The sequence below is a fragment of the Xyrauchen texanus genome, chromosome 28 (assembly GCF_025860055.1).
Source record: "Xyrauchen texanus isolate HMW12.3.18 chromosome 28, RBS_HiC_50CHRs, whole genome shotgun sequence".
NCBI lineage: Eukaryota > Metazoa > Chordata > Actinopteri > Cypriniformes > Catostomidae > Xyrauchen > Xyrauchen texanus.
In genome coordinates, this window is record NC_068303.1 from 29,896,234 (window position 1) to 29,922,661 (window position 26,428).

Here is a 26,428-nt window from a genome sequence, read left to right on the forward strand (position 1 = left end):
TGCCCACACTGCCAAAAGTACCAAAACCTGGTTCAATGACCATGGTATTACTGTGCTTGATTGGCCAGCAAACTCGCCTGACCTGAACCCCATAGAGAATCTATGGGGCATTGCCAAGAGAAAGATGAGAGACATGAGACCAAACAATGCAGAAGAGCTGAAGGCCGCTATTGAAGCATCTTGGTCTTCCATAACACCTCAGCAGTGCCACAGGCTGATGGCATCCATGCCACGCCGCATTGAGGCAGTAATTAATGCAAAAGGGGCCCAAACCAAGTACTGAGTACATATGCATGATTATACTTTTCAGAGGGCCGACATTTCTGTATTTAAAATCCTTTTTGTTTATTGATTTCATGTAATATTCTAATTTTCTGAGATTCTGAATTTGGGGTTTTCATAAGCTGTAAGCCATAATCATGAAAATTATATCAAATGAAGGCTTGAAATATCTTACTTTGCTTGTAATGAGTCTATATAATATATTAGTTTCACCTTTTAAGTTGAATTACTGAAATTAATGAACTTTTGCATGATATTCTAATTTTTCGAGTTTCACCTGTATTAGATGTAAGCGTTGTTTGTCGATCAGTTCTCGTAGTCAATGTGTTGAATGCAGGATAAATGGTCAGGCGTAAAAGACCTGATCGACAAGGGCCAAACTGACCAAAATTGGCCAGATGACTGGGTAAGGGCACCTCTGAAATGGCAAGGCTTGTGGGGTGCTCCCGGTCAGCAGTGGTATCTCTTTTATACCACTATATATTAAATATCTCTTACATTTTTTTTTTCTAAAAATAAAACAGGAATGTACTATACATTGACAAATCTATTGGTAGATTTTGGAACTGACACAAGGAATAGTTAACACTTATTTTTATTGGCCAAGTGAACACTTATCGGCTGATGTTGATAATTGCAAAGTGGCCAAATATCGGCGATTAATTGTTTATAATACCTATATTGGTCTTAATTTGGGTATATTTCAGTTGCTGATGTCTGATGAAGAGCATGTAGCTCTAAACAGTTCATTAAATTGATTTGGAAGTAACATTGCCAACTTTGTTGTATTTACATGATATGAATACACAAATATTTTTATATAAATATCAATACATCTACCTAAAGTAGCGATAGAATCATGAGAAAAATTAAATCGCAATATATTAATATTTGATTGTATCAACACAGCCCTAATTTCCATAGTTAAATATTGGAAGACTGGGTCTTGGACAACACTAAACAACATGTATATTATCAGCAAGGACTACATTTCTACATTTGCTCCAAGGTAAATTAAAGCTGATAACTTAACATGAATTAATTTGTGTATTGATCCAGGTCTTAGTAAAGGCGATAGTAAAAGACATGTTTTGGGTTGTTTGAACTCTTGAAACACACCTACGTTTGTCAAATTGTTATGTTCTTGTGAGATGCCGGAGTGAATGGTTTCGGTTCAGCCTTCAGTCTGTATAGACTGAGGAAGATTGTTCTCCTTAATATGCTGTAAATATTGTGCTGAGCCATGTGACGTTTTTAAAGCTTATTTTCATGTACGTCAGACAAAAAAACATGTCCTGCTTTGCATTAGGCCTTAGGACTGACTCACAATGCAATGGTGGCGTCTGGTCTCTACAGCCCTGTCCTTAACAGTCCTCTCTAAATGACCTGTCACTGAAAGTTCATTCACAACCTACTTACACAAACACACACAGCTGCTGTTGTTTTTAGCCCTCTATGCATTCATTATCTTTGCTGTATTTACAATGCCACCTAGTGGTCCTGTAGGTGAGCACACATGCCAGCTGAATGCTGTAACTGCATTCTTTTTTGCTTAAAGCGCCTCTGATAAAAATTACGTTTGACTTAGTAACTTGTCTTCCCTATCTCTCCTTTTTTTCTCTTTCTCGCAACAGAATTTAATCAGCAGAGGATTCAGTGAAAACACAGCCAATAGAGTGCAGTGGAGGGAACAAATATCACTATGCTCATTTGACACATACCCGGTAAGTTATCTTAGAGCATGTGTTAGTCTTGTTGCACACTTTGTAAACAGTTGTTTTGAAGCCTTTTGGCATGAGCTGTTTTTCCTTAGCGTGGAGTTTTACAGGTTTGACTGTACTTGTAAGTATAGGTTTACTAATAGTGGATTTTGCCGAGACCGATAAGTAACCAGATTAACGATGAATTAACCAATAGTTTTTAAAATCGATTCATAGAATGTTTATAGAATATAGATAGTTCATTGATCAACCAAACCCCAATAATAACCCCCCAAAAATCATGTACTCTTATTTTGAAATGACAGAGACATGGCCCATTTACAGTGCTCTAAATGTGGTATTAACCAAATTATGCTTTTTATAGCATATGCACTCACTGAGCACTTTTTTAGGTACACTAGGGTTTTAATAAAGTTTCTCACGTTGTCTTCTGCTTTTGTAGCCCATCTGACTCAAGGTTCAACATATTGTGCATTCTGAGATGTTGTTCTGCTCACAACAATTGTACAGAGTGGTTATCTGAGTTACCATAGCCTTTCTGTCTGCTCCAATCAGTCTGGCCATTCTCCGTTTGACCTCTCTCATCAACAAGGTGTTTTCTGTCCGCAGAACTGCCGCTCACTGGATGTTTTTTGTTTTTGGCACCATTCGGAGTAAACTCTAGAGACTGTTGTGTGTGAAAATCCCAGGAGATCAGCAGGTACAGAAATGCGTCTGGGACCAACAATCATACCACGTTTTTTATTTATTTTTCCACCATTCTGATGGTTGATGTGAAAATTAACTGCTACACTTTTGAACCCCTTCCCCATATTTTCTCTCTCAACGTTGATCAGCTACATACAGCTGTTTAGCTAAGTTAGATTGATGAAATGAAAGTCGAGTGATATACTTGTTTTAAAGTCTTTTAAAAAAGCTTTTTTTTATATAACTATGTAATTATATTACTGGGGAAGAGGAAAATTCAGTCTATAGTGACATTGTGCAGAAAGCTTGCACATAGACTGTTATGACAGACATCCTGTTAAAATGATCGGGATCAGTATCGGCCGATCAGGTGACAAGAAGATCGGTGATCTGTATCAGCTGTAAAAATCCTGATTGCTGCATCCCTAGAAATATGAATAGATTTTGTCAATGATGAAAGATTTTGATGCATCAAATCCCAAAATGTCAGTGATTGTTTTTATTTCACCTCTAGAGGCTGCTGTTATACTGTAGATCCGAGCCGTTCTAACTGTAGAATCTTCAGGAACCCTGAGGATTAAAGACAAAAAACTATCAGCAACTATTGCTGATAGTAAATATCTGTCTACCTCTACCTGTGAGGGCCAGCTTTGTTTTTAAAAATTGCATCACAAACATAGTGAAACATATTATAAGATATTGGAAGTCAAACCTATGGTGTCGGAAACAGCCAACATTCCCCGTGAGGAAAACAACTGGACATGCTAAATTATGTATTTATTCAAATGTAAGAATGCAGAAAGGTTTTTCATCTTAGGTATTGGAGTAGGTGTATGGTTAGGTGAAATGTATGAATGAATGTATCATTAGCTCAGTATGAAAACAATTATTGGAAAGTCCCCACCATGATTGAAAAGCAAGTGTGCGTGTGTGTCAGTTTGAGCTGTTGAGGATTAGTTTGAAGTTTGGCAGCACCGTAAAATCCTACAAACTCTCCACAACACCTGTTACTACAAACCCTAAACCTCAAAAACACGCAATTACGAATGCCTTTATAACACCTGTTCACTGTCAGGAAAATAAACACACACACAGTCACTGTTGGCCCTAGTACTCTCTGAACATCTGCTCATTTTGTTTCATGTGTAGTCAAATGTTGAAGGCAATGTTTTGATAGTGAGGCCAGCAGTGATGTGTGCGTTTACCATTGTCACCGAGTATGTTGTTCTCTAGCTGTGGTGTACGGTTACATTGATTCACAATAACACACCCCAGGGTTCAGCAAAAATGATGACTGGGAGCTAGTGCAACCGAGTTTCGGCCCAGTTGACAGAACTGTCACTAGTTCTTATATTCTTATATTAATGTATTTATCATGTACATTTGTTTTTATACCTGGCATACTTTAGTTTTTCTTTGATGTTTATGAAGATGGAAACACCTTGTTGATGAGAGATGTCAACAGAGAATGGCCAGACTGGTTTGAACTGACAAAGTCTACGGTAACTCAGATAACCGCTCTGTACAATTGTAGTGAGAAGAATAGAATCTCATAATGCTGTTATGAGATGTGGGTTGGCACTGTTTTGGCTTCACGAGGGGGACCTACACAATATTAGGCAGGTGGTTTTAATGTTGTGGCTGATCGGTGTATATATCCTTATACTCTGATTCAAATAAACACTCTTATTGCTACTCTTTTGAACCCCTTCCCCATATTTTCTCACTCAACGTTGATCGGCTAGATACAGGTGTTTAGCTAAGTAAGATTGATGAAATGAATGTCGAGTGTGTGTGTGTGTGTGTGTGTGTGTGTGTGTGTGTGTGTGTGTGTGTGTGTGTGTGTGTGTTGGCTGTTTACTTTCAAATAAACTCAAACTTTGACTGCAGACCTCTGAGAAGAACCTTGTTTATGACACATGTTTCCGGCCAAACTCCTCGGCCAAAAAAGCATTCTGAGACTCTCAGGAAAAGATTTGCTGATGCTGGAAAGCGCTGCTAAAATATTGCCTAAGACTTTTGAAAGCTTCTATAAATCCACAGTCAAGAACATAATGTTCAAATAAAGGAAATATATCAGTACTCTTCCCAGGAGAGAGTGTCCAACTAATATCACTTGAGTAGCAAGGCATATTCCTTAAAGGAATAGTTCATAGAAAAATGATTTCATAATTTACTCACCCTCATGTTATCCCAGATGTGTATGACTTTGTCTTTTGCAGGACACAATATTCACAATATAAGATATTTAGAAGAATATTTCAGCTCTGTAGGTCCATTCAATGTAAGCGAATGGTGGCAAGAACTTTGAAGCTCCAAAAAGCACATAAAGGCAGCAAATTTTTTTTAAAATAAATATCCATACAACTTCAGTGGTTAAATTCATCTTTTCAGAAGCAATATGATAGGTGTGGGTGAGAAACAATTTTTGCTATAAATTAACACTTTCACCAGCCTTCCTATGATCGTTTACGAGATGACTGAGTTCTTCTTCTGTTTTTTAGCGATTCACACATTCTTTGTGCATATCACCACCTACTGGGCAGGGAGGTGAAAGATAAAAAGGTATGGATTAAGGAAAGGGAAAATAAAAATGATATATGCACAACAGCCCAGTAGGTGGCAATATGCCCAGAGAATGTGAATCCACATAAAACAGAAGAACTGTCTTGAATGTGCGTAGGAGGGCTGTTTAAAAGTAGATTAATAGTAAAAAAAGGACTTAAATGTTGATCCGTTTCTTATCCACACCTATCATATCACTTCTGAAGATGTAGATTTAACCACTGAAGTTGTATTGGTTTGCTTTTATGCTGCATTTATGTGCTTTTTTGAGCTTCAAAGTTCTGGTAACCATTCACTCTCATAGTATGGGCCTACAGAGACATATTCTTCTAAAAAAATCTTCACTTGTTTTCAGCAGAACTCACACTCTCAGCCAGGGACCCCAATAAAAAGGTTTGATTTTCTTTATAATCTCATTAAAGGGATAATTCATCCAAAAATAATAATTCTGTCATCATATGCTGACCCCCATATTGTTCCAAACCTGCATGACTTTATTATGTGTAATACAACAGATCAGCATCAGTTACCCTTCACTTGCATATAATGGAAAAAGATGCTAAGAAAGTCAATGAGGACTGAGGCTGCCAGGGCAAAAGAAACTAGATTTTACCCAAGATGTGAGTTTGAAATCTGAATGTGATGAGATGAAAAAACTGGGTACTGTAAACAAATAAAAAGTCAAAAAACGAAAAACACGTCTTCGAATTAGCCTAATTAAAGAGCGATCAGTGTTGCCTGATTTTTTTGAATGACTCAGAGTCAGTTCTTTTAATGAATCATTTAAAAGAACTTCCAGTCACAAGAGTAATTGGACTCCAAGTAATTGGTGTTGGAGGGTCAGTGATCAAAGCCTGTATGTTCTACCTTCACCACCAAACTTGATATTGAATATGCTCAATGTTTAAAAATGTATGTTACTCTGACTTAAATGGCATAAAAGTTTACCCTTTTTTATTGTTTTAAGTAAACTCTTCACATAAGGTGTGTTATAATAAATAGTACTTAAATCATTGTTGTGTTTAGTTGTAATTGGGATAAATTATGGAGGGCAGAAGACTCCCCATTGCTAAATCAAATTCTATAGGAAGCATTGCCGAGAAGGGAATGCAAATTCCCTCCAAAAACAAAACATTAAGAACAAAAAGACGAAAACCGTTTCCAAATGGACATTATTGCTTGTTTCAAGTGTTTATAGAGTAAACTGTTGGTGCTGTTGATGAAAGAGAGATGAAGCAAAATGTTACTTTTTGGCAGGAATGAGAAACATTATGTTTGGTGATAATGAGAAACAGTATTTCAACAAAGGCACTATATTCCAGCCAAGAACTGAAGTGGGAGTATTATGGTTTGGGGAGGTTTTTGCTGCCTACGAATCTGGGCTTCTCTTGGCTGAACATAAGACTGATAGCAAGATTCAAACATGGGGAAAAATGAACACTGTGAATTCCCTCAGGAATTATTAAATAAATGACACCTTAGTCAACAGTGCATTTATATCTAGTAGGATATATAGCTGGCAAAAATTCCAGTGGAACGCTAAATTAAAAAAAACAATACTGATGTACAGATGCAGAGTAGCATTGTTTTTTGCTTGGATTGAAAAATGATGCATATAAAATAAAGGACATGACAGGTGTACCATTAAGATACTTTGGACATCCTTTTAAATACAAAAGAAACTTTCATTATTGTTCAGAAACTTCTGAATCACTTTTCACCAAAATAGATGTAAATGTAGGCTATATGCCTACTTATATCCTCATGTATGACTTTACAGCTTTTGTTCTGCTGTTAGTTGACAAAGACGTCCAGTTTATATTCAGCTTATCTTTCCAAGTACCTTTTGTTGCGTAAGCTCAAAAATCATACTTGAGTCTAAAAATTAGAGGAAGCTTGCAAAAAAGTCTTACAAAAATGTAGTTTTGTTTATTGAGAGGCTAAAAAGAGCAAAAGTGCAAAATGTGCTCCGTGCAAAGACAAAACGTTTTCGATTTGCATCATCATCATCACTGTCCCTTTAACAATTGCACATCTGATTCTATCTAGAGAGGGGGAGTATTTACTGTATTTCCCCTAATAGAATAGACTTAAAAATATACAAATGTTATTGTCATATACTGCCTCTATATATTATACCGGCATTCACATATATTACTAAAGTAATATAGAAGAATTACAAATAATCTATGCATGTATTTCAGGAGATAAAGAAGGACACCAATTACATATTAAAAGTTAAAGTGATATATATATATATATATATATATAGTATATACTATATATATATATATATATATATATATATATATTTGTTTCAACCATATACCAATAATATTCACTACTCAAAGAAGAATTATTGTATGCACATAAATCAGTAAAGAATTACATTTTTTGTCATACATACATACATTATTCTTCAGGAAATGTCAATTATGTCAGTACAAATGTTGGGCATGCATAATTCAAGAACATGGGCATAGCACAACAATTCAACATGCCTTCACGTATTTAACAAAGTAAACCGTACATTGTTATATTTGCAAATATACCATGATTCAAATCATAAGCATGTGCAAATCAAAATGCATCATAATAATCCTATAGAAAACAGCTGAGGGACAAATCTTCATTCATTCCCAAGGGATGTATAGAGTTTAAATTAAATATCCACCAGATTCTTTCTGTAGGAGTATCCGTTCTATACGTTCGATTTCTAAAAATCCTCAAAGTTTTATTTAGATCCCCTGAAAATGCAAGAAACGTCATCGAAGTATCTTTCCCACATCAAAATGTATTTGGAAAAAGGGCTATTATTTCAAATTTTGTTTTGTTCCAGAAAACCCATAATTAGACAAAATTTTCGGGGGAAATTTTTGAATTTCAATCTATCTTTATCAACCAAAACTTTAAGATTATCGATATATAATTTTTTGCTTATTGTCCACCCATTTAACATGGATATTACATTTTATTATATTTTTTTTGCTGATTTTCTGAAAGGAATAAAAAACTATATTGTGATAAATACCATTTCCATGATATAGAATTACTTTTACTGTGATATAGAATTTTGGTCATAATGCCCACCCCTACAGAAGACGTTCTAAATAGGTACCTTCCGAAAATATTAATGTTGCAAATTATATTTTATTTGTTTTTATTTATTTTGGTACATTTTAGCTTTTAGAAATTTACAAATCAATGTATTCCATCAATAAATATGGTATTATATTGCATAATTTATATTTTGTTACATATTTATTGATAAATGCATGGTGTATGCTAATTACAAGTATTTACATTGATTTGTAAAACAAATGCTAAAATTGGTTCTGTCTCTTTAAGAAAACCGGCAGTTCTGTTAAGAGCTTTCTTTACATCATCCGTGCTATTTTTCATAGGAATTAAATGTGTGTGTTTTGTTGTTTTTGATCAACAATTGACTGAAAAGAACAAAGTGTATTAAAAGAAACATTCAGTGACAAATAGATTGCGTGGATCTTGTCTTTGGACACTCATTACACGGAATGAGTCAAATACAATTTAATAAAAGGATGCTGAACTTCAACTTTATGGTAAGTGATATCGGAACATTTACCAGTCAGTGGTGAATCGAGACATTTGTCGTTGTATAGCATGAATTTGGTCTCAAATGCGAGTGATTTATTCACATTGAGTTGCGCATTTAGGAAAAGGTCGAGCTTGGGATTTAAGAATTATTATCGAGATCACTTAAATTATTGCGATGCATTGGAAAATCTATATTTTTACCCAGTCATAGTTTCAAGTAAAATGTTGCAGATTTTGCTTGTTTTCGATTCTAGTCTAAGTGTGTTTTTGTGTGTGCAGGGGGCCATAGAGGCGAGCTGATGAGGATGAGAATGATGAGTGAGCTCTTGCCATAGTGCCTGATGGTTTGGTAATGATGGATGTCCCCAATGGCCAGCCCAGTGTCTCCACCTTCACGGCCCCGGCCTCGGAGGTCATTCCAACTAAATAAAGACTACTTCACTTTATCTTATATGCTTTATAGGTGAACTTCAACTCACACTTTTCATTTATGTTCCATCTCTTCAGAGGAGCAGCAGTTCTGAGTCCCTAAGTGAGAAGGGTTCATCAGAGCTGAAGAGTTTTGACGCTGTGGTCTTCGATGTGCTGAAGGTCACGCCGGAGGAATATGCAGTAGGTCAAACTTTCCTCTTCTTTGCAACTTAAACCAGTCTAAGTTGGTTTGCTGGTTTTACCTTGTGTAAAAGTGGCATTTCACAAGCTGATTTGAGTTTCTAAGTAACTCTATGGTATAGTGTTCAGCTGGTTTAGCTGGTCTCAATGTCTGACCAGCTGGCAAGTGCTCAAACATCATTTTAAAACCATAAAAATGGACCTAATCTGAGCAGCCTGGCCTGAGTGGGAGACCAGCTTTACCACTTAAGGCTGGATTAAGCGTCATGTTTGTTTGCACACTTTTCAGTTTTCATTCCTCTATTTCCTAAATTTTCTTCAAAGAAGTGGATAAAAAACAGTTAGAAAACAGTAAAGGGACCGAGAGAACGAGGGAGAGGGAATGAAACGATGAAGGGCAGGAGCAGGTATGAGCTCTGACAGTGAGGATTAAATACTTCAGCACAGCTCCAGAAATAATGAATGAGCTGTTGGCTGTCAGGCGTTTGGGCTGCGATGGTCTCCAGAGTTTAAATTAAACATACCAGAATCCAAGTGAGGATCTCAAACTCTCCTGTACCGGTAATTTAAGGTGTCTTTCCAACAGGACTCCCGGCTGAACTCTCTTCTGAATTTCAGGAACAGATATATAGCAGCTGTTATTTATAATCACTTTAAGTCAAGCAATGGTCATCTTTGGTGATTCAGTCTGGCTTAAGCGGATTTTTGGAAGAACATTTTAAAATTTAAAGTGAAAAAATGAAAATTCTCTCATCAGTTACTCACCCTCATGCCATCCTAGATGTATATGACGTTTCTTTCTTCTGCTGAATTAACTAAGATATTTATAAACATATCTCGCCTCTGTTGGTCCATGTGAATGGTGGCCAGAACTTTGAAGGTCCAAAAATCACATAAAGGCAGCATAAAAGTAATCCATATGACTCCAGTGGTTTAATATATATCTTCTAAATTGATGCAATCACTTTGGGTGAGAAACACATCAATATTTCAAACTTTTTACTGTAAATTTCCACTTTCACATTCAGATTGTGAAAGTGAGAGTTTAAGTGGAGATTTATAGTAAAAGAGGATTTAAATATTGATCTGTTTCTCACCCACAACTATTATATTGCTTATGAAGATATAGCTTGAACCACTGGAGTCTTATGGATGACTTTAATACTGTCTTATTGTGATTGTTTGAGCTTCAAAGTTCTGGTCACCATTCACTTGCATCGTGTGGACCTACAGAGCTGAAATATTCTTCTAAAAATCTTTGTTTGTGTTCAGCAGAAGAAAAAAGTCTTATACATCTGGGATGGCATGAGAGTGAGTAAATGATAAGAGAATTTCTATTTTGGGGTGAACTAATTCTTTAAGTGCTGTGTTTGATCAGAATAACATTTTATCTATAATTCTTCCACTTCTATTTCCTGATCTTGCTGCAAAAATCAGACCTTGTTTCTTTGGGAATTATCATCAAATTGCCTCACAGAATGTACAAAATAAAGCAGCAGCTTATCTGACCTGCATTGTGTTAGCTACTTCAAAGTAATGGGTTGAGAACACACCTTGAATGCACTGTAAACCGCTTTGAATAAAAGCGTCTGCCCAATGCATAAATGTATGTAAACAGTATAACACATACCAATGATGTATCTCATAGTGTCAGCTGGGGACACTCTTGGTGTTCATCTTACCTCTAGTAGACCTTATCTAGACCACCTGATCCGATTTTGTACACGCCTGCATGAAAGTGTCTGTATCTGGGGTACAGAGTTTCTTTCTGTGCTTTATTTATTTATGGCCCAACCCATTAACCTACATACAGTACATCATGCCACTCTGATCCGAGCATCCTGCAGGAAATTAGATTTTATTTAGGCACACACTCCGTTCACAGTGACTGCACACACACGACATCCATGCACAGGAAAATGTCCTGTGAATGATAGTCAAGCAGACTAAAATGGATTTATTATTCATGTGTCTGTCGGGATACCCTGTAGAACCACAAAAGTTATTTATTCATTACCTGGTGTCCACAGACTTTCTTGAACATGCATGCATACACTTCCTGTTGACTTCCGTTCTTCTTAAATTTAGCTAAGTATAATTAAAAAAATTGTTGACCCAGAAAATGACATTATGCTATAATTTTTTCATCCTCATGTCATTTCAAATCCATATGATGTTCTTTCCTATGTGAAATTCAAAAGGAAATAAATTTGAAAATATTGTGCTATATATTGTTCCTAACCAGATGTGATGTTACCTCGATATTCATACACTAAAATTATTAAAAATGACAATAAAATCAGATGTTACAACAGTCTGTTTATTGAATGCATCTCATTTTCTCATTGAAGCTGTATGGACATTTTCTACAACATAACAGGGCAGCTGTGGCTCAGGTGGTAGAGCGGGTTGTCCACTAATCACAGGGTTGGTGGTTGGATTCCTGGCCCACATGATTCAACATGCCGAAGTGTCCTTGGGCTAGACACTGAACCCCAAGATGCTCCCAATGGCAGGCTAGTGCCTTGCATGGCAGCTCTGCCGTCATTGGTGTGTGAATGAGACGCAGTGTAAAGCGCTTTGAATACTGCTATGGTTAAAAAGGCGCTATATAAGTGCAGACCATTTACTAAAGGGGATAGTACACGATCACACATACACAAGGCAAAGTTACTTTATGAATCAGATTAAAATTCAGTCTATTACCATTTTTAATGTTCACGCACTCATGCGTTACTCTGACGGAAGCCGAGAGAATGTCAAAATGAGCCAGTGTGTGTCTATGACAGAGCTCAGATTGAAGAGAACGAGACATCAAACACAACATTATGTTGGTCTGTAACATTCTCTGTGAAAATGAAGTTGCTTTGAACCTGCTAGTGTCACCCCAGCTATAACATACTGTTATGAGAAGGATTTTAGACCCATTTTGACTGGGCTGCCCAGTGCGACATCGCCGAAAATAGAAACCATTCCAAAAATAGAATGCCTTGTCGCGGATGGTTAGGACAAAAACTCTGATTAACATGGAAAAGAGACCTTGTATCGCTTGTGACACGGTTTGATGTTGGGAATTTGTTTTCTTTCACTGTTTCTTTTCATCATTGCTGATTAAAATACAGTCATCTGAAGACATACAAAGCCTTTTTCTACAATCAGAGAGCACTAGAAAAGATTTTACATCTACGGAAATTCCATTGCATCCATAGTTTTAACTGTGGTATTTGCAATAAGATCATAGTAACCAAAGGTGAAAGTACAACCATGATTTTTGACCATTTGTCCTTCTTATGCGAAACAAAAAAACAAAAATGGTCGTATTTAGTCGCTTTCTGGAGCCCTGATAAATTTTGCTTCTTTAGCCGAATCTGGTGCATTCCGGCTGGTGCAGTTAGTGCCCCTAGACTTTAAAATCCATTGGTAAAAAGTCAGATGATATCTTTACCAAAGGAACTTCATTCCTACAGTTCCCATTGGCCATTGTGATTGCTTTCATGAGTTTTTGTAGGAATTGCCTGTCTGCTCTTTTTAACTGTTTTTGTTTCAGTGGTTCTTTGTTATGATGTTGTTTTAAAGTGCTATATTTTTTGTCTTGATGTCTGCATATCTTTTTCTGCAGGGTCAGATCACTCTTATGGATGCTCCAGTGTTCAAAGCTATCCAACCTGAGGTAAACACACACACACAGACACATTCTTTTATTCTTCAGTACTGACTTTATCTAGACCTTAAGTGCTGTCTCCCAGCAGAGGGCAATACATTCACAGTGAATGGTTTCTGTTCTTGAGATCTCTTTGGCCAATAGTACTGCTCTGAGAATATACTTTAAAATGCAACACCCACAAGCACCAGCTCTTAAGATAATGTATATGTTGTGTTCAAAGTAATAAGTTCAGTCTAAATCAATTCAGTGCTTCATAAATGTTCAGTGTCCTTTTGAACTTCACGTTAAAAAAGCATGTGTTGTTTCTGCGGAACTAGCTTCACCAAACGGAATTGCAAAATAGATGATTTCAAACAGCTTTCCCAAACACTCCATTTGCCATTGGTCGAATAAAACACACACCATTAGCATGAGGCAGTGTTTTGCAAATTTTTGATAGCACAGAAGAGTTTACACTTTTCAGGGATATTAACCTGCGGATGGTTTACTTATAGTTGTCTCTGTTTTGGAGAAAGTATTTTAACATTGAAAAATTACACAACTTCAGCTTTTACACACAAAACAAAGTTATTGGGGGAGACTAAATGTTAAACAGTTTGTTAAAGGTGCAGTATGTAAGATTCAGAAACTCTTGTTATTAATGACACCTGTGGCCATTAAGTGAACTGCAGCCAGCTACCTGTTGCTCTTGCACACACTCCATAGAGACACGAGCATCAGCAAAAAAAATTACGTAATGTACAAAAAGACTGAACGTGATTCACCGGCATCATGCTGACAGATGAGGTAGCATAATTAAAATTACACAATTATGATTGTTTTACAACTAACTTTGATGAGACTAAACAAAAACTACATAGCATACTGATACACACATGCAGCTACATTGAAGTTTCTCTAGCTCACGTCTGGTTGCGGTTGACCACTGCTGTATGTGCTACAGGCTTTCGAACTTCGTTTTAAAATTTCCCGCCATCGTTGCTTCTTGAGGGCCACTTCTTTTGCTTCTGTTGGAATGAGCCTTTGATTTATCAGATCTTCTTCAATTTGGTTCGCCCACGTTTTCTTTGCCGCTTTTCGTTGTACTTTCCAGCCATCGGGTGCGATCCTCCAGAGGAGCCGGTAAGGTAGGCGGTGCGGGTTCATGCAGCACACGTGACCAAACAACCACAATCGGCGCTTTTAGACCTCCTCTGATATGGTCTGTTGGTCGCTGCACCACTCTCTGATGGTTTTATTTCTTATTTTGTCCCTGATTCTAATTCCTAAAATTCAACCAAGCATCGCATTTGGAAGACTTCAAGCTTTTTCAAGTCTGCCTGCAGCTGTATCCATGATTCTGCACCATATAACAGCACATACAGCTACATGCTACCGAACTATACCAGACAGGTTACTGTTGCACTGCACTGTTATGTTGCACTATTGTATGTTTTGTATGTCATATGTTGTACTATGAACAAGAAGCCAGCATATTTGCTTAAATGTATCCTTTATACCTGACTTTTAATATAAAGAGAAGATTGTGGAAATTATTTGCAAGTTACGAAGCAGGGTAGCTTGCAATTCTTCAGCGTTAGCAGGCAAGATCATGTTAGCTAAAATTACACAGGTCAATCCTTATGGCACTATCAGCTATCACTATATCACATGCATTGCAGTTATGTAAGCTTACCTGCCCAATAAGAAGAACGGCAATTTTGATCCCCAAAAACAAACTAAGGTCCCTCCAGAAATCAAATGCCCTGCCGATGTTCACTCTAGTTTTCGCTCATCCACGATCACGTTTCCGCTTGGCCAGATGGGATTCAGTAGATACATTTTTTTTTTTTGTCGTTTATTTGGCTCATTCAAAGTTTGTGTAGGAGTCGGTGTTGTGCTGGGAGCCGGGCGTTTGCTGGATTCCATCTCTAAGATAATGTTACCTAGTGTTGCAGTTTGTTGTCGCTGTTGATTAGTGTAAGAGAAGCACTGAGGCAAGGCTCTTGGGAGCGTGCATAAACGTCACATTCTTTGGATTTTCCCGGTAAAAGCGACCCGCTCCCTTCGCATGTAAATAAGTCTACAGGCTTTAATGGGCAACCTAGGAAGGGCTCATTTTTTTGGACAAGTTGCGTTTCAAGCCGTTCACAGATTGTCAAAAAAAGGCAAATATTGCATGAAAATTGTTTCATAACTGCACCTTTAAATATGTTTGTGGCAAATAATAACGGTTGGCATAATTTGCCATTATTTATGATAATTACTAGTGATACACCGAAATAAAAATTCTTGGCCAAAACTGAAAATTCTGGAGACACTAGGCTGCAACCAAAAATGATTATTTTATACTTTGATATGTAGACTTTGTGTTGAGTAATTCAATTCTGGATTGTAGTATTAGTGATGCAAAACCACTTTTTCTTTAACTGCTAATTGTATTATAAAATACAGTAGACAGAAAATAATTTCATAACAAATATGTAGCCTATTAAGAAAACATAATTTTTGAACTACTCTACTGGATAATGCAGCAGCAAAATTAACAGTAATTCCAGTGATAGACTTACCGGTGCCATTCTGTTTATATTTTAAGCAAACTAACAAGCATATATATCTGAGATGGAGTTAGTGTGGGGTGCTCCCATATTGCTAGCCGCAGCACATCATGAGCCACGTGCGTGCTGTAGTGTGCGTCAACTAGGGCTGGGTGATAGGACAATGTAATCGTATATTGATGATATCTGACAAATATCCTTGCATCAATCACTGACAGACGTTGATTGACAATATCAGGAAATTACAAAACCATGGAGCTGGGAAATCGGTAAATATATTTAATAATAGCTCTGGGTATGAAATTAGCACCCTTCAAATGCGGGTAGCCTATATCATGCGCATGGCAGGTAATTTACCAGCCACTGTGGCTGGCTAACTTTAAGATGTTTTGAAATGACACATGACATAAAATGCTTTTATACACAAATTATATTTTGAAGAACTGGCAAAAGAAAAGCCATCGATGCACATCTCTGATGTACTGTTTTTTCAGAGGCGTGCTGCTGGAACGTGTCTGTGGAATACGTGCATGTAAAGAGTTATCACTTTTTCTTTTCTGTTTCAGTCGTCTGAAAACCGTTTGCAAGAATAGTGTCGTCTATGAGAATGCTGCAAATGACCTCAGACCGTCTGAGGTGCTCGAAGTGTAGTTTGCTTTATTTCAATGGAGCAGTTGTGCATTGTTAATGCAACTCTGCAGGTTCACTTTATAACCTGCACATGTGTATACAACCTAAACAAGTTCACCATGAACCTAAAATTGATTTTAATTATTATATTTACATTTATTATTGTATTTTTAATTTGTATCAGTAATTTCCCGCCTGTTGTAGATGGATACTTGCATGTCAGCAAATGGAAGAGTGGTTATATAAAATTGTAAAGGTGGTATAGGGAAAGGAGGCACGAACCGGCTTGACAATATAAATAATATTTTTAATAAAGAACTAAAACCAAAAGACACAAACACACACATAGGATGGACAGCTGCCCATAAACAATCTCTCTCTGTCGCACCACCATCCGCAGTCGGCCGTTATCCCTCACGGAGGCTTGATTAGTCTGATAAGGGGCCGGGTGTGTAAAATCACAACCCGGCCCGCCCTCCGTCCTGTCACAAATTTATTTTGACCAATTCATTATTTTAAGTGATTTTATTTTTATTTATTTTATGTTCCAAAAATGAATTGAATTTTTAAAGCAAAATCAATAAAACAAGAATATTCACCAATACCAGCCTAATTCCCAACGTGTTTTAAGTCCTCGTGGTGGCGTAGTGACTCACCTCCATCTGGGTGGCAGAGGACAAATCCCAGCTGCCTCCTCATTTGAGACCGTCATCCCACGCATCCTATCACGTGGCTTGTTGAGCGCGTTGCAACGGAGACATGGCACGTGCGGAGGCTTCACGCCATCCACCGAGGCATCCACGCCCAACTCACCACGCGTCCCACCAAGAACTTTATAGCGACCACGAGGAGGTTAGCCCGGGTCAATTTGGTTGCTTGGGAGACCTGGCTGGAGTCACTCAGCACACCCTGGAATTTGAACTAGAGACTCCAGGGGTGGTTAGCCATCGTCTTTACCACTGAGCATAATTTTTTATTCACAAATCTATTGTATGGCTTCAAGAGACTTTGAGTCACATGCTACCGTTTTGCTTTTATGCTTCATGTTGGAGCTTTACAGTAAGGACCATGACATACATTAACACACAATAACTGAGCACTGGAAAATTTGTTACTAACGCTAACTTCATTACATTTTAAAGTAACGGTTTCTGTTAAAAACTTTTTTCTCTTTCAGTGGTATATAGTAATTGCAGTCATTCGCATAAATAGGTCTACTGTTTTCTGTCATTGGATGGTTTGATTGATTATGCAGCCTTGTATGCCTCTGATTATCCTTGCAGCAATGTTATGGATGAAGAGAGGAGAGAAAGAAATTGTGGGTCCTCTCTTTGAGAAAATGAGGAACTGGGTATCTGGAAGATATTACAGAGCTCTCTGGGATTGATTTAGTTGGCGGTTTAGCCAACATGCATATCAGTTAAATTTGTGTGTAGATCTTGGTTTCTTGATGGACTTTTCGGCAGAGATCTTCAATCTTAATTTGTACATATCTGAAGGTTGGCAGTTGTAGCATTCTGTGGAAGTGTTTTGTTGAAGGATTATGTACACTTTCTATGAATCTTGCTGTACAAGCTTTGATTTCTTTTTCCCCGCATATGGTTACGTTTCGTGCACAGTCGAGTCCTCTAGCCTTTCAAAGTATAATTTTTTGACCTCAAGTCTGTATGAACTTGTTCAACGCATGCACACTTGGACTGTGTTGTGATAATCTGTAGTAGTCAACTTGAGGCACATGATTTGATTTTGGTCATTTTATATTACAGTAATGCCTCATATTACTCTCTAAATGGAAAGTTTTTGGTGAGAATGAGCTGAAAAGTGGACCAGACTTCATCCTGATAGTCAAAAGTGTGCCTTTGCAATAGGGATGTGCATGAGTTATCGACCAATGGAGTACTCGTTCTGCACCAGCTAGTCGACTATTAAAAACACTACTCGAATATCGCAAATTGATTTTAATATTTTGCATATTTGTCTGCCATGAGCAAAGCTGTGTACTTTCCCTCTGAATCTTTTTCCAAATCTCAGTTACAATTGAGTCCACTAGGGTATGTGTGTCATCAAGGTGTTGGATGGAGTGTTGGGAAAATTATGATTTTTTTTTTTTAAGCTTTTATTACAAAGGAATTGAAATTTGGTTCATTACTCAAAGTTTCTGATAATGGTGCAAGTCAAGTGTGGCAAAGATTTTAATATTTGTAATGATTGTTATTGAATTATACTGTATATGTATACTGTTCTTGTTGGAGTCATGCCTACCAATGGACGAGGATCTACTTTTATGATGGAAAGAAAATATGAAGCGGTACAAGAAACTCTGAATCATGTCAGACCAGTATGTGTTAAATCTCCTAAAAGGATAGTTTACACAAAAATCAAAAATTCTTTAATCATTTTCTAACCTACATGCCATCCCAGATGTATATGACTTCCTTTCTTCAGCAGAACACATTTGAAGGAAAATAGAAAAATATCTCCGCTCAGTAGGTCCTTATAATGCATGTTGATGGTAACAAAAAATACTCCAAAAAGCACAGACAATCAGCATTAACGTCATCCATATGAATCTATTGGTTAAATTAATATTTAAGTCTTATGAAACGATACGATTGCTTTTGTTGTGAAAAACATCAATATTTAAGTATGTTATAAATCATTGCGTCTGTTAAACAGCGGTATGTGTGTTCACGAGCGGGCTTGAGGTTACGGGGTCATTCCTGCGATGGCATGGCAACATTCCATTCGTTGCAGGAGACACTCTCTACCTCTGATGACATTGCCTACACGAGCACCACAACATCTCTCTGAGGCTTTTTATTGTGCTGCTAATGGTCCAGCTTCCTCAATCTCCCTGAGCTCTTAGTAAGAGTACTCTGGTTCAAACAAATATGGCAGTGCAAAAACTTGTATCTCCTCTTAAATCAAAATCTTTTGACATCTTTATTTATATTTGCTTCAATTTGTTTACTGCATTTGGTCTGTACAGCGTTCCTCTTATTCAGTTGTAAACAATGCTGCTCTTCCGGGTATGTCGCACATGCGTCACGTCTCATGTCAACGTCAATTCGTCACAAGAGAGACCGCCTATCCTCACCCCTCTCGTGAACGTGCATACCGTTTCTCAACAGAAGCGATTTTTTATAGTTAAAAAGTACATCATTCTTGATATTTTTTGCACCGAAAGTGATCGTATTACTTTACAAGACATTCAATTAACCAATGAGTCTTATGGATGATGTAAATGCTGATTGTCTGTGCTTTTTGGTGCATCAAATATCGTGCAGAGCACATTTGATAAAAAGCCAACTTTCACCACTTGTTTTTCTGAATAATAAACATGATATAGTGTGAATGTAAATGTGATATAGATTTATTGACGTGCATTATCCTAAAGCTGTCGTCTTGTTTTATTTTTTTTTATCATTATTTCATTTACATCAGTCCTGCTGTTTGAAGAACCAAATGGAATATAATTACACTTTTTTTATTATTGCAAATAGTTCATATACAGTTGAAGTCAGAAGTTTACATACACTTAGATTGAAGTCAGTAAAACGAATTTTTTAACCACTCCACAGATATTAGCAAACAATATACATTTAGGATTTCAAAAGATTTCAAACTTTTTGATGCCAAGGACCCCTAATATGATGATCCTCTTGCCAGGGACCCCTCAGACTGCTATCAGGTCCTTGAGTAACATTTAACGTTTGGGCTGTACTATAATGGTTAAAATGATAATCATGATTATTTTGCTTAATTTTAATCATCATTATTATTATTAGTCATGGTTTTTCTGCCCTTTTTTTATCTTTTTTTTTTTTTTTTCTTTACAGGGCTTTACTGTTGCCACTGCTCTGATATCAAATATAAAATAAAAATATAACCGCGAGAACCACTAATCTCAACCACAAGCAGGTTACTCGAGGAGGCTCTACCCTCCCTAGCAACCGAGCCAATTTGGTTGCTTAGGAGACCTAGCTGGAACTCACGACTCCAGGGGTGGTAGTCAGCATCTTTACTCGCTGAACTACCCAGGCCCCTGTGACATTTCACATTCTTAAAATAAAGTAGTGATCCTAACTGACCTAAGACGGGATGTTTTCCACGATTAAATGTCAGGAATTGTGAAAAATGTATTTTATATGTATTTGGCTAAGGCGAGCCATTTTTATTTCTATAGTGATTTTCACAACACACATCATTTCAAAGCAGCTTTACAGGAAATCATGCATTAACACAAAAAATGAAACTGTAATATCTATAAAGTCTTAGTGATCATTGTGTTGTTTGAATATGTCATTATTTAATAATTTAATTATTTTAGTATTTAGAATCCCTGTGAGCAAGCCGATGGCGACTGTGGCAAGGAACACAAAACTCCATAATATGTTAGTTAATGGAGAAAAATGAACCTTGAGAGAAACCAGACTCACTGCGGGGGCCAGTTACCCTCTGGATAACAGCATGAATATAATGCCAATATGACTTATTTATGTGCAGTGCAAGTCATGGTTTAAAATTGGTAAATTAAGTGTACTGTATAATGTGTGTGTGTGTGTGTGTGTGTTTTGGATATTTATTCCCCGAAAAGTATAGTTTGTTCAAGTAAGCCTATTTTCAAACCGTTCTTGCTAACGTTTCTAAACAAAATATAAATTTCACGTACCGTTCATTTACAGCAGTTCCCAATCCATACGCAATATGTTCCTGAATGTAAGTGTATAATCTCAAACGCAGCCCAGAGGCTTTACTACGTGCATTAAAGATCACAAATGTCTCAATAGGATTGACGTGCTAAAAGTGCCAACCTTTCAATGTCACTTTTTCCAACCTGAGTGCATCCAAATATACCACACCATTACCCTTTTTAACAGGCCCCTATAAGCACACTCTGACCCGCCATGCCCTGAGTGGAATGGAAAGGTTTGTCTGATTGAGAGGAAAAATGCCTGTGATATCAGAGAACTGGCAGTCTTGACCTTTTTCATTTTATTGGTAAGCTCTAATTGATTGTTGTTTTTATCAGCTCGGCAGACGATAAAAATATTTTTTAATGAAGTAGCTGTATAAAAACAGGGGTTGTTAAACACATTGTAATGAAAGCCTGCTTTTCTCTTCTTCTTTTATGCCCGGGTTCGACTGCGGTTCATTGACCTTTCTCTCTTTTCAGAGCAGGATGATTGTTTTTTAGGCTCTGGCATCAGAATAGACTTGAATTGAAGTGAATTGAGTGTGTGTTTGTATGTTTGTGTATATGTGTGTGATAAAGAAGCAAAAGTGGTTCTTTTATTATTTAGTTAATGTGAAACTCTTTGAAACAGAAGGTTACTTGGCCGCTTCGCCTACTATGTGAAGTGGAGAGAAAAAAAAACAGCAGGAGAGACAAAGTGGAAAATGAAAGGAGATTAATAAAAAAAAATAAGACATACTGTAAGTGTGATATACTGTACATGCTGGACATGGATGAGGATTTATTAAAGGAATAAAAGTAATAAAAGACAACTCAAGCCCTATTCCTTGTCTATATTCCAGAATTTAGGCGATAGCATTGTACGAGGAACAGAAAAATATTTAAGTCATTATCTGCTGAATATGAAAATGTCATTCGTGCTTGCAAATATTTAAACTTTGCAAAATATTCCTTGAACATTTATGTGGTGGAGATGTTACTAGTTTAAGATTTGATGACCTGTGGTTTCCTTTCGCACGCAGTATTTCCCTAGAAGAAGCTTTCATGGAGTTATAGTATAACTCCATATAGTATATGGAGTTAAAGTAATAGATCAAGGTCTTTGATACATTTGGTTGCACAGTGCGAATAGCGCACATGTATGTTCACATGTTAAATCTGTCTCTGTTTGGAACACTGTAATGCATACAGTATGTAAGCATTCATTTGGCAATGAGGATTGTTTTTTTGGCCTTTGTGGCTATGACACACATTATATTTCAGTCTAGCCATTTTTTATTGTGTTGGAGCAAAATTTTGCATAAGCATTGTCATGAAAAAATGACCTTACCAGTGACCCTTTCATGCATTTTATCATCTCCACAGAAATAGAGCAGGGCATCTCCTCTGTTTCACTGCCTGTTATTAACACTGCATGAATAAACCCACAATGACCATGGATATTTGACATTACATGGCTGTTAAGTGAAACTGGAGCGCTTTGCGTTCACATAATTAATACATTTATACCTTGTTTATATTTTCGCTAGAGTTTGTCGCAAGCCTTAATAGGCCAACCTGGTGCCAACATCACACACCTCCCATTTCACAAGCAAGAGGAAAGCTGAAGCGGAGGTATCAGACTCTGGAGACTAGCTAGCCCTCGAAATGGTGGAGACTGAAGCTGCCGTTTGTTTGCTTATTTTGGTCATTATTTGGTGGAAAGCAAGACCTGATTTAAAACTCTGCCTTTGACATTGACCCCGCCTCAATCTCCAGTTGGCCTTCTTTTGCCCAAGGGTAATCAGTGGGCCAATGGCACTTGCCCGTTAGCCCCAAGGAGGCATGAAACCCTGAAAGTGACAGTGGGAATGCAATTGGCCCTGGCACGCACTAGCAAGCCCTCATTTGCCCGACAGTGGTAACGCTGCTATTGCACTGGTTGTTGTACCCTGCTACTCTTTGAAAAATTTTGATTATTACCAGAGCATGTGAGCAAAGCGGAGCGGTGTAACTCTCCGCTCAATAACCCGCTCGGACATAAAATTTCTCTGCTGTATACTTGGTTCCAAGCACATACACAGGGGGTAGCTACAGTGGCCCAAGCAACTGCCCCTTTGCCCACATGGTCTAAAGTGCCCCTCTGGGTGAATATAGATTATAGGCCGACATTTATTAAATTATCAAATGATTAGTAACGTACACATCAGAAGTTATGTGATTGTATTGTTGTGTTTTTGAATATAAAATCTCGCTGTTTATTTTGGACTGGTTTACAACTGTTGTTAGATAATCGGGTCTACCAGAACTTACTTATGATTTGTAATAAGTCAAATATTTTTCTGTTTGCACAAATGTCATTGAACATCTTCAAATAGTGCCTTAAAAAATTTTCAGATCTAAATTACATTTATTTACTTGAAACAAGTCAATGAACACGCCTTTACAAGTGATCAAACTTGTGAGTTGGAACGGAAACTCACAATTAACATATGTTAAGGTGCGGATTTGGCTTTGGGAAACTGACCAGCAGTTATGTGGCACTTTATACCAAAGCAGAAATTGAAAGCAACAGTCGGTCGATTATGTGAGATGAAATTCTCTATGCGAAAGCAGAAATCTTTACCAGTCAAATGCTCAGTTGTACAATAGAGGCATGAAAGCAGAATCTCTGATCTGCAAGATCATACATGTTTATGAGTTTGTGTGTGTCTGTGGGGATTCAAGAAAAAAATGCTTTGCCAATATACAATATTATTAAGCTTACATATTCAATTGAGTGTGCTCTAATGTTCGCAACCCTGCAGAACCGTGCCTTCATCTTTCTGGCAGCTGCACTGACCTGATGGCAAAACAACAAGATACCTTACTTATATATTAATTTATTATCGAATAGTAGTGTAGCCTACTAGCTCACCTTTTGTTGCTCTACCATGTTCGTGTAGCACATCCTTGCGCTCTCTGGCAATGTGACACGTAGGATTACAAAAGGCATATTTGCTATTTCCATGGTCTTTCCACACTCCCTTTCGATTTCCTCATTCTTAACTTTGATTTATACTTTGCATTTGTTTAGGCTATAAGGTTTGCAACTTCACTATAACAATGTTAGTGCTCCAAAACCTCAGGCCTATTGCTTATTTTGCAGATTCCCAAACCAGCACATCACAAAGCACGTTCTGGGTTGAGCGAGCGGCACTGAGCGGCCCGAGCGAACGGAATCTTCAAAAAGGCGCTCTTGCGCTCAGGTGGAATTATCACCGCTCCACTCACATGCCCTGATTATCACTGGAATAGCTACACTATATTAAAACACTGAGCTACTGTCATGCTACTGAAAAATGTAATTAAGTTACCATTGATCCTTTTAGTTAGTTACTCCCCAATAATGCATTTGTATTTAGATACTTTCTATGTATGTTTGGTTGTGCAACACAGACAGTTTGGACCCAAGATCTCTTCCCCAGTTAAGTCCCCCCTGTCTTCTCTATTCTTGATACATTCATGTGGTTTGTGTTACATTTTCTTGGCAGAGAACAGACTGACTGAACCGTCTGATACAGACTCCATACAGAGATTCAGATTAATGGACAGTACATATGGCATGTACATTTTCCCTCTTGTGCTGTTTTTACAAGGCGAAACCTCTTATGCAGAAGAGAGAGAGAAAAAAAGATCCTTGGAACAATTTCTGGGAAAATTTATGTGTTGTTTGATTTATTATGTTCAAATGAGGGTCAGTTTTAGACACACACACATGCAGGAGTTATTTGTTTGTCTGGAAGTGTATTGTATGTTCTTAGTAGTTGTCTGGCCTGAGCTTGTAGGATAGGTGGTGTTAGTCAACCTGAACAACTTAAGAAGTTTTATTATTTGAAAACAAAATTGGGGTTTTCTGGCTGTTTGTTGTTGTGTCTGTTAGTTTTGAGGCCATCTATATATGAGTGCCGCCCTAAAAATATACTTTCTGTGCACTTTATTAGGAACACTGTGGACATGGTCTTCTGCTGTTGTAGGCCATCTGCCTCAAGATCCGATGTGTTGTGCATTCTGAGATGCTATTCTGCTCACGAAAATTGTACAGAATGGTTTTCTGAGTTACCGTAGACTTCCTGTCAGTTCGAACCAGTCTGGCCATTCTCTGTTGACCTCTCTCATCAACAAGGCGTTTCTGTCTACAGAAATGATGATCACTTTTTTTTTCACCATTCTGAAGAAACTCTAGAGACTGTTATGCATGAAAATCCCAGGAGATCAGCAGTTACAGAAATACTCAAACCAGCCCATCTGGCACCAATAACCATACCATGGCTGAAAACATGGAGATCAAATTTTTTACCCCATTCTGATGGTTGATGTGAAACCACTGCAGCCACACCACTGGCTGATTAGATAATTGCATGAATAAGTAGGTGTACAGCTGTTTCTAATAATGTGCTTGTTGATTGTATATTAGAGTCCATATATTACTGAATGGAAACCATCCACATCTTGTCAACTCTAATTCTTTCTCTGATTTCCAGCTCCAGGTTTCGAGACATGGTACTGATATAAAGATTCAGTAAAGTAGGGTCAGTGGTGGCTCAGTGGTTAAGGCGCTGCCAAGATGCCACTGTTGGGCCATTGAGCAAGGCCCTTGACCCTATCTGCTCCAGGGGCACCGTATCATGGCTGACCCTGCGCTCTGACCCCAGCTTAGCTAGGATATTTGGGAATGTTAGGGGTATAACAGTTATGACCCGGACAAGATATGGAGAAAGAAAACCAGGAGTCGAGGAGTTCAATTAAAAGAGTCAAAAATTTACTGAAGTATAGTCTGCAGTGAAATTGGTAGAGCCAGCGGCAAAGTCTCACGAGGAGATCGAAAGCCAACTCGTACCTTACACAAAATCTTACATCAATGATACCATTTGCAAGGACGTACATTCCATTATTTTACTCCTGATTGGCTAAAAGAACATACAGTCACAACATATAGACAGCTATGCGGCCTATCAACATTAATCAGCGCACTTGTCGTCCGAGCCCGAGATTTACATCTGAAGTGACCTCGCAGATGGTCGCGGGGCGTCTTCGAGTCGGCCTGGTGTGCATCCCTGGGTTCAAAAACTGGGTAGAAGGTCAAACGCACACACAAAACACTGACGAACGACAGTTCTTCTCTGGGCACAAGAGAGCCAGAGCACACATTATCAGGCCATTTGAACCAAAACAGAGAGATAAAATATTCACTCCTCGGGCAGAGGAGAGGGTTGAAATAACATACATGTCTTCCCTAAAGAAATAACATACATTTCTTCCCTAAAGAAATAATAAGAGAAAATCACAGTTCTACTATTCAGGTAGTATTGCATAGGACTTTAAACCATATAATTAGTCATGGAAAGGTAACAATCAAACACAGAATACATCTGGAACACATGTTTAACGCATTCCCCCTGACCCCCTCCCCTGAGAGGCTGGAGAGCGTCACAAATAAGCT

General features: G+C 37.7%; 1 protein-coding gene across 3 annotated transcripts in view; it reads left to right on the forward strand.

Annotated features, from left to right (window-relative positions):
* LOC127621600 (ras-specific guanine nucleotide-releasing factor RalGPS2-like) overlaps positions 1-26,428 on the forward strand; it is a 171,547-nt gene that overhangs the window by 45,352 nt on the left and 99,767 nt on the right. For 2 of the 3 annotated variants that reach the window (XM_052095266.1, XM_052095268.1), the window contains exons 2-5: positions 1,917-2,006; positions 9,108-9,240; positions 9,336-9,440; positions 13,060-13,110. In XM_052095266.1, coding sequence (XP_051951226.1) covers positions 9,181-9,240; positions 9,336-9,440; positions 13,060-13,110 — 216 coding nt within the window. In that variant the 5' untranslated portion in view covers positions 1,917-2,006; positions 9,108-9,180. The remainder of the gene's footprint in view (positions 1-1,916; positions 2,007-9,107; positions 9,241-9,335; positions 9,441-13,059; positions 13,111-26,428) is intronic. The other variant, XM_052095267.1, reaches the window with a different exon arrangement.